Raw genomic sequence first — 9806 nt, 5'->3', positions numbered from 1 at the left:
AAGACCACTTAATTAATAGAATTAAAATATTTCTTCTGGAAAGACTGTACACACAGTTATGTATGCTTACATGCATGTATTACTCCTTCAGTTTGCACATTTGCTTCCAGTCGCCATGCAGTGGCTTTAGTATATTGGGTCTCAGAAGCAGATTTTAGAGATCTGAGCTGATGGGAAGCAAGAGAATCAGATGGTGTGAGTTTAAAAGTTGGGTAAGTCCTTCTTGGAGTGGGTGTGTGTGGTGTATGCGTGAGAGAGAGGGGGAATGAGTAACCAATCACTCACGAAAGACACGCAGGGCGTCCTGACGGGAGGAGTGTGATGCAGAAGCGGCGAAGTGAGAGGGAGCAGAGAGAGAGCGAGAGGGAGACGAGCGAGCTGAGACTTCCACAGAGGCAGCCGGGAGAAATCACCAGCCAGGATTTGCTCCTCTCTCTCTCCCTCTCTCTCTGATTTCAATTCAGCTCCTCCCCCGTGTGGTTGTGACTTTGCCTTCCATCAAAAGCCTGATCAGCAACGCCAATCTTGGGAGGCAGGGAAAAAAAATAAAAAAAAAAAAAAAAAAGAAGAAAAAAAAGAAAAGAGGGGAAAAGGGGAAAAGTGCAAAAGAAGAAAAAGAAAACAAGGGGCAAAAAAGAAGGGAAAAGAAAGCAATCTTCCCTACCCCCCGGCTTCATCTTATTCAGCAGAGTCTGAAACTTTATGGAGTTCTCTCTGTGTTTACCCCGCGGCGGGTGAATCGGCAGCACCCTGCTCTCCTGCTCCTGCTTTCTCGCTCCTGCTCTTTCTCCCTCTCACTCATCAGCAGTCAGCAGCGATGGAAAAAGTTGCTGGCTGGTATCCAGCCTGGCACATTGCTCTTCTGTGCTGGACATGGCTTTTCCTCCTCACTTTTGGCTTTACCGGTGCAGAAATAACTTGCAGATACTGCCATTCCCAGGTGAAGCCGCAGCAGCAACATCCGCAGCAGGGATTAATGCATTTGAGGACCGACAGAGGAGAAAAGGAGCAGAGGAGGTTCCCCGGGGAGAAGGGAGGTGAGAGAGGGCAAGGGGCCGGGATGGAGGCGGAGGATGTCGGGCTGCCAGCGACCCTCGCTCCCGCTTCCGCGGGAGAGAAATTCAGCGGCTGGGAGACCCGGCAATTGACGAGGCAGCTGGAGAAAGTGGCCGGGGAGAGCCGGCCCCGAGCGGCGGCGGCTCCTGACGAGGACCATCCTCTCCGGGGACATGGGTCCCCCCCGGCGGGCACACGGCCGGGACCGGGCCGGCGGCGGCGGGGCCGCAGCCCTCGGGGCGCCACGGGGCCGGGCGGCGCGGCGGGGCGGGAGCCGGGGGACTCCGGCGCCGCCCGTTTCGGGCTGGAGGAGCTGAGGCTGGGCAGCACCACCTTCGCCCTCGCCGGCGACTCGGCGCACAACCAAGCCATGGTGCACTGGTCGGGGCACAACAGCAGCGTGAGTACCGCCGCCGCGGGGTGCGGGCGGAGGGTTTGCTTTTGTCCTTAGTTTCCTTTTTTTTTTCCTTCTATTTTTTTCCCTTTTTTTTTTTTTTTTTTTGGAGGGGGGAGATGTGGAGGGGGGATGCTGAGTTTTTCTTCCTCGAGGGAGGATTTTGCACCTCCGGGCGCCGGGGATTGGTTTCGCTTAGCAGTGTGCAGTGGGGCAGAAGTGCTTCAAAAGAGCCATTCTTCTGGAGCAAAAAAACTTTCCGGCGCTCGACCGCTGAGCACAGCCCCCTCCACCCCCTTCTCCCTCACCCTGGGGGCAGAGAGGGATAAAACGCTGCGGGGAGGGAAAAGGTCAGTCTGGGGGGGTATCCTTGCATCCATCCTTCTCCCCAGGGTAACCACCGCCGGGAGCCTGGGAGGATAAGCTGGGAGTAAGGCCTGGGAAAGACCCTCTGGTGCTGCTCCTCCTCCTCCCAGCCCTGGGGGCCCCACGTCAGTCCAAGGGCCGGTCCTCAGGCCCTGCTGATGGGGAGATGTTGGAGGACTTCAGAACTTCATCTCCGAAGTACCGAGGTGCTGGGTATAAAGCTGCTTTTACCTCTTGTCGTTGGGGTGTTTAAAAGAGGCAGTTCTTGTCTCTTTCCCATAACCTGAACCTTCCTTGTGAATAACAGCAGAAGGACTTTGACATGAAAACAAAATCAGCCACAGAAACAGGGGACTGGTTTCTCGGCTGGAGCAATATCTATGGCATTAAAGTTACCAGCTTAACTTGAGCTCTATATCACTCCAGCCTCCGCTGCAGAGGTAGCCTGGAGCCGCAGGGCTGAGGCCTGGCTGTCTTTCTGCCTGCCGTGAAGTCTGCTTGTGGACTAGCAGAGGTGGGGGGATCTGGCTGTCTGAATGCTCCAACTTCTGTCACTTTGCTTCCTAGAGACAGCAAGTAGAATGCTAATAAGAGAGAAAGGGATAGTTGCCGGCAAGACATAGTTGTTGCCTATACAACTTCCCAGGAGAAATTGAGACTTGGGCTTTTCTCCTCTAAGGTGCCTGCAGCTGTAATGCCAGAAGGTTTCTGGTTGCTTGGCATAAATCCTTGGCCTCTCTTTCAGCTTTTAGTACTAAGAGCCTGGTAACATTTTGAAATAATAGTCTAATTATCATGAATTCCTTTCAGTATAGATTGTACTGAGGTATATCACAGTCACCCAATTTAGAATTGCAGCGGATGTCGTAAGCACCTCGCTGTAGGGTTCAGCCCTAGTTAATTAGGACATGGTTTTATGGTCTCATCAGAAGCTTTTTAATCAATGAATTGACAGAATAATACTTGTCATCTCCGTTTTGAAGGACTTTCCTCTTTCTTCACAACTCAGCCTGTCTCTTATGTAGTTGTGCGAACAGAAGCTGCCTTGTAGGAGCTCAGGTCTGTTCATACAAATGGAATTGAGGCCGACGCTGGTTTAAAGTGACCCATATGCTAAGAAAAAACTTCTGATATAAAAAGTCATCTAGCAGGCATCAGTTTTCCTGGTCTGTCACTGCAATTATGTTTAATCTGTGGATTTATCAAGACAGATTTACTGCTGTTATATGTGTGTTTTGCAATACATGTTCTTAGGTATACACATACATGTACGTATGTTTCAGCCCACTGTGGTGGTATGGACTATTAATGCTAGGGACCGATTTACTTTTTGCATGTCTTCGTGTACAAATGTTCTCAGGGAGCTGTGGGGTACTAATTTGCCGCTGTCCTCCCCAAAGAGCTGCGAGTTGCATTGCGTACGGGGAGATAATGCTTCCACCTTGCTCCTTTGGGCTCTGTCAGTGCTGTGTTACCCTGTGCTGTGATTGCAGCCCCCTCACAACAGTAAATGAAATTTGGCCCCAGCAGGACCTGTATGCACAACAGGCTTTTCTGGGCCCAGGTGAAGCAATGGTGCATATTCAGTAGGCAGCCCAGAGTGGCACTGACCCAGTGTCTCTCTGTGGAGATTTTGGGCACTCATCTGTGAAGAAATGCTTCCTGTAGGGTACAATGTATGTTGTTCTGCCTGTGTGGGGGTTGCAGAGGATCCCATGGTGCTGCTTGTGAGGGATGCTGTGTAACCCTGGTGCCCTGGCTGCACTCCAGCAGTGGCAGCTGCCGCTTCCCTGCCTGCGTTTCCCTGCTGTGACAGGGGGATGCAACACACCTCTTCACATTTTCAGTCTAATGCACTCTGTAAGTGCTGCTGTTAAACAGCTTTTGCCTATCACCCAGGCACAGGGGCACTATGAAGATGATAATGGTTTGCAGCATCTGTGTGAGTATGGGAAAAATCCAAAACAAAGCTCAAAACGTTGGAGAACCCTTTAGATAGAAAAGCTGGAAAATTGAAGCACTGTCACCAACAAGGTTTTCTATTGTAATGTACCTGATTCTGTCAGCTTTGGTGTGGTTCCCTCTATCCTTATCTTGGTAGTGGTTTGAATACAATTGCAATGCTTCTAATGGAGGAGAAGGGACTCCTGAAAGGACTCCTGATTTCTGTTCTTGGTGTTTGCAGCTTCTTTTGGGCTTGACTGTGATTTCATGTTGAGTGTGTACACCACCTAACTGATGGTATTCTGCTCTGAGAATGAACTTACTGTGTGCTTGGTCACAGGTAAAATAAGAATAATAAATAGTAGTCCAAGTCATCCGGGTGTAATTCCACCAGCATAAATTGTCTTACATCAGCAATTATTATGGCCCATCAGTGGCTTTAGATACTCCCTGGACAGCCTACGCTCCAGCACAGTATCTGTAGCTGGACATTTGGAGTGTGCCCAGGTCACATCTGTAGGTACACACTTCACATGTGCACTAATCCCTCCTTTCTACCTTGGCTTTTTCACTGATGGAGTCAGCAAGAGTTCCCCAGAGGAGTGCTCTGAAGGAACGCAGCATGGGTTTCACATTCACTTCATGAGGCAGTTTACCTTCACCTTGCTCTGGACTGAGTGTTCTCCTGGGCTGGACGTTGGGTTAGATCTCAGAGTGTTTCGCAAAGAATTTGAGCATGTACCTTGCTGTACACCTGGGGGTTGGCTTTAACATGGTCATGGTACCTTTAAATATCTGTTTCAAACTTCTATGATTTACATGGCTGGAAAGACAAAGCTGAGATTCTACTAGGTCCTCCACAACAGAAGATCCTCAACAGACTGATGGAGATGAAGTCTGGACCACATGCAAAACAACCATGGCTAGACAGGTTTTATATTCCACCCACAATAGAAAATCAATACAACTGATGGGTCCAGTGCAGGATGCATCCTGCAAGGTCATCATTGCTGTTGTCAGGTGATTACACTAGACAACAGGGAAGAGTTAGGTCTCTTATGGGAGAGATTTTAGACAAGATGAGACTCTACATCAGGTATTGGAATATTTTACTGGATGTTATTGACAGGACAAACTGGGCACAGGTAAGGCAGAATAACAAAGCACCTCTGTATTTCCAATGTACTGTACTTCCTCCTGGGCAAAGTAATTGTGAATAACCTGTTGCTGGACTTTCAGCTGAAGTATTCCAACCTACTTTATAAATTAGGAACTTAAAGAAAGTACAGGGCTACAACAGGTATTGCACCATACAGCCATAAACTGATCAAACTGCATCCTGAAATCTGTTAGGTTTCTTTAAACCAACCCTCTTATTGCCTTCTTTCTTTCTGAGTAACTGTTTCAAGCTTTATTCTTTATGTTTCTTTCCTGATGTTGCCATTGGGCAATTTAGATTTTGTTTGTTTGTTTGTGCATATGCTTTTTAATTAAAGTTATTTTCTGTCCCTGGCACTTATGCCCCCTGAAATTTTACAGGCAGTGATCATATTCCCTTTCAGCCTCTGGTTTGCTAAATCAAGCAAGCACTGTTCTTTCTGAATCCACTTGTAAGACAGACTGTGGAAAGTGAACTGTGAATTTCTAGGAGTCAGGCTCCCGAGAGCTTGAATTTGAATCAGCTTTTTGCTTTAGATGAACAAAATCCCATGTAGATGATAACGAATATATTCCCTTTCACAAGGGAGACAGTAAAGGCACGGTAAAAGTATCTTAAATTGCCAATGTTCTTCTGTTCAGACCAGAATGCAGGATCGCGATCAAAACGTCCCTTTTCACATCATCTCACTCTGAATCTTCTGTGCTCAGATGCTGTGTTCATGCAACAGGCTGTATTTGGTACCCTCTGTCCTTCTCTCACTGGCAGAGTGTAAAACTACAAGGCATGGATGAAGAATCTGTAAACGTCATCCCACGACTGACTGGCACTACATTGTATGACACTGTGACAGCCCATTGATCCCTTCATCCCATGGCAATTACATTATTATAAAGGAGGAGTTTTAAGGATATGAATATATCTGTGGAGCCCAGAGCCAGCTGCGTGGTGAGACCCACAGTGAAGAATGACCCCTCTGTCAGTCACTTTGCATTTAGATTGGTTCCTAGGGTGCAAGAAATGGGTCCCAAGAAGATTCATCTGAGAAGGATGCCTGCATTAAAATGCTTCAGTGAGATGTAGTAGGTATTTCTTACATATTACAACAATATATAATAGTATTAATAGTATAATGCACCAGATGCTGAGACTGTTTCAGGCTAATCTCTTGCTAGAGCTAATGAGAATATATTTAGAAAGGGTTGGATAAAAGTGAGGAAACAAAAATAGGGATTTAAACCAGAAAAAATCAGGCCAAATTAAAGTATTGCTAAAAGTCCCCTGTTTCAGATTTTGGTCTTCTGAACTAGATTTGCTACTGTGTAGATCATATGTAAAATGGATGTAAAGTATTTATGAAGTCTACTTATAAAACAAGCCTTCAGTGAGAGAAAACACTTGAAAACTTCCTGTAACTTTGAGTAGGACTTTATTTCTTTAACCAGAAAGTTTTGAGGGTTGTGTTTGCTTATTTGTTTGTTTTTGTGGTTTTTTTTGTTTGTTTGTCCCCGTGCCCCCCCCCTCCCCTCCCCCACGTGTGATTTGGCAAAAATGAGTCAACAGTATTTCTTCTGTGTTGTAATCCATCTCTAGATATATTTCTTGCCTAGCTAAAACGTAGGCTTTTCATATACAGAACACAAGAGGTGTGGGAATCTGTTAATAAGAATAGCCATGCACTGAGGGAAAACAGTTGGTGAAAGAGAATCCATGAAGACTAAAAGAAAGGCTTATCATTGTATGAATCTGGTCCCTGTGAAAGTGTTTGGGAGATGGTGAGTAGCTTCCATACGGACTGACAGGTGAGATCTGCAAATCCGATCATGAGGTGAGATTAAGGAGAATAATGGAAGACCTCTGACAGTTGCAACTGGCATCGATACAATATTAGGAGGCTACAAACTGTATAAAGCAAAAGGGTTATAGATTTCAATCTCCTTAATACTGTACTTCATGGTAGAAAAGGGTTTTCTCCCTCTCCTCCTAACTTTAAGTAAAGTTTTGTATTTATCTGACCTGGCAATCATGATGAGGTCTGTGCAGAGGGGGAAGCAAGGAGGTCAGAAGTCTTCAGCTCATTCTGGAGAGGTTAGAGACCATTCTGACCCCTCCTGTTGTGATACAGCTCTACATATGAAGGGCTGCAAGACCAGCATTGGCCTTGGACAATCTTGTGTCCTCTGGGCCTTTCTTACTATGCCAGATTCAGTACAACCCTCGTATTGTGCAAGGCGGGTGAAACTGGCCCATCAAAGACCTCTTCCCCTAGAAATACTGTTGTAGCTTGGCCAGAGCATTTAATTTGATTTCCTTCTGATCCCAAGGCACCTGCAAAACAGCCTTGAACAAGCCAAAATCTTGAAAGCTTAAATGTAACATTTTTTTCTTTGTTTTGTTTCATGAGAGTATTTTTTTAATAGATTTCCAGTTCTTTTATTCTATATTTTAAAATGATCCCGTGACACAAAAACCTTGATTCAGTGTCCCACACAGAGGCATCTAGCGATATCTGAGATGGTATTGCCTCTAGCTGCTGCTTCACAGGGCAAAGGCATCCTGTGGATCCTGCACCCTACTTGACACCCAAGCCTGGGAATGTTAGAGCATCTCAAACTAGATTTGCCTGTATGTGGGCAACTGATATTACCATGAATGCTGTGTGTACTGGATCATGTTCAGCCAGAACCAAACCTATATTCAGGTTTTTGTTTCATAGGAGGACAAAAAAAATCAGACTGACACAAGGCATTTCTTTTCTCTCATTTTCTTTTCTTATATCTGGCCAGCAAACCAAAAAATCAATGACTCCCGCAGCTCTAATTGACATTTTTATGTTAAATGAAAATGGGCCTCAGTTCCAATTCAAATGGCAGCATTGGGTGATGGACTAATTATTTTGGAATTTTAAATGCACATAAAAGTTGATGCAGTAAAATGATTTTTGTGCCACTAGCAATTTTTTTGGCTGTCTCTTAAATCAAACAACAGTTAACATGAGAGCCCCTAATCCCTAATTCTCAGTGCTGGTAACACAATAACACTTTTACTTGGTACTGCACTTTCTTTCCTTGGGGAACATAAAAGGAAAGTACTTTGAGAAGGAACAGAATATTTTAGGAATGTCCTAAAATGTAATTCCTTTCTTTTAGAGGGTCTCCAAGATCTTAATTTAACCTCATATTGTGTCTCTAAATAGGGGAGCGATATTCTCCCATGATGGCACACCAGCACTCAAAGCTGCCTCTGAACTTCTTCCCCATGTGCTGCCCCATGCCAGGAACATGCTCAGGACAGGCTGTGCTGAGGTGCCCCCGACATGGGGTGAGTAGGGAGGAGAAGGCTGAGAAAAAAGAGATGGAGATTGGGGGGGGGGGGGTTGCGGGGAAGAGGGTGAGAAATGGGACCTGTTTCTGCTGCTATGGAGGGATGTCAATGCCAAGCATCCCTGCCATGAGCAGCTTGTGTTGGGGCAGGGCCTCTAGTGCCCCCCCTGTGCTGTGGTTAGGGGCAGCACTGTTCCTGCAGGGGAAGGAAAGTGAAGGGAGTCACAGGCCTTGTGATTTCTCTTTTCCTGGAGAGAAAGCTCTGAGATAGCCCAGATGAGACGAAACCCACCTCAGGTGAGGGGCTTGGGCGGGATGGAGGGATTGACCCATGCTGTGCTTCTGGAAAGTGTGGCTGAGGAACTTCAGGGCAGGTTGATGAGAGCACAAAGTGTACATAAGGCAGCAAATTGTGTTACCAGCAAACACCACCCACCTTCACCCACAAAGGGACTGACCTCATTAAAAATAAAAATAATTTTTAAAAAAGCTTTCCCCCTCTCTCCCCGTGCTATTGCATTTTCTAATGCAGAAGCAGCAAGGTAGAGAAGATACTCTTGGACTGTCTGAGCTGGCAAAAATACTGAAGTACAACTAGTATATAAAGCTATGGCTGGTGTTTAGAGAGGGTGTCTGAAATTCATTAATCAAGACAGTTTTCAGACTGCCACCAGGAATATGTCCCCCATGCCCTGCGTATCGCTTCTTGCTGCTCCTTGGAACATAAGAGCCCATTTGCAGAATCTTTCATGCTTTGCACAAATACGTTAAATCAAAAGATGAAGGAAAGGAGATGGAAGGGGATGATTTGCAGTTGGCATTTCAAGGCAAACCTTTCTCAAGGCATGGGAGGTCTGGGTTTCTTTGGGTAGAAAGTGTTCAGCTACACATGGGAAGCTCTTGTTCCGTTACAATACTGGCTCCCAACTCAGTGTCAGTGCTTAAATTCTACTTGTATTAGGTTTTATGTCACCTTTGGTGATGATTATTTAAGGACAGCAGTGCCATGAGCTTTTGCAGATCATTTTCATGTAGGTCTTCAGGAGGAGGTGAAAGGCACTTCATAAAACCTCAGGCTATTTAAATAACCCAACAGAGACATCCTGTGTCTTCCCCCAAATGTTTTTTCTTCCTCCCTCAATCTCACTTCCCCCACTACATTTAAGGTTGAGAAAATAATGCAAGGGATATATTTTATATAACAAACGTAGGCTTGTTTTTCTCTTCCTAAATTGCCCCTGCTCAATATGCGGTTTTCTCAGGTGCGATTTTTCGGGGTGTGAAGTAATCATTAAGTTCCTCATTCAGAAGTCAGTGGGAAATTCCTTGGTAATGCGCAAATAGACAGAATTTAGTCATTTGGAATAGACTTTGCATGGAGTTTTTTTATTTAGAATTCAAGATATATTTTTAGTAGATGAAAGAGGTCATATGCTCCCTTTTTGTGCTTGTGACTGGGTCAGTATAAACCTTTTGATACAGCATAAAGTTCACTGCCTTGTCCAAGAATGTTGCCAGTACCATTCACTGAATATTCTCTGAAAACAGAAGTAGGAGAAGTGAA

The 9806-nt window shown here is 45.6% G+C and overlaps 1 protein-coding gene across 4 annotated transcripts in view; it reads left to right on the top strand.

Moving 5' to 3' along the window:
• The first annotated feature begins 327 nt into the window (after nucleotides 1–327).
• SORCS1 (sortilin related VPS10 domain containing receptor 1) overlaps nucleotides 328–9806 on the top strand; it is a 289286-nt gene continuing 279807 nt past the window's right edge. For all 4 annotated transcript variants that reach the window (XM_071812134.1, XM_065843558.2, XM_065843559.2 and 1 more), the window contains exon 1: nucleotides 328–1456. In XM_071812134.1, coding sequence (XP_071668235.1) covers nucleotides 818–1456 — 639 coding nt within the window. In that variant the 5' untranslated portion in view covers nucleotides 328–817. The remainder of the gene's footprint in view (nucleotides 1457–9806) is intronic.

Source organism: Patagioenas fasciata, chromosome 8 (genome assembly GCF_037038585.1).
Source record: "Patagioenas fasciata isolate bPatFas1 chromosome 8, bPatFas1.hap1, whole genome shotgun sequence".
NCBI lineage: Eukaryota > Metazoa > Chordata > Aves > Columbiformes > Columbidae > Patagioenas > Patagioenas fasciata.
The sequence above is the reverse complement of the archived record's forward strand: the minus strand, read 5'-3'. Positions and strand labels throughout refer to the sequence as shown.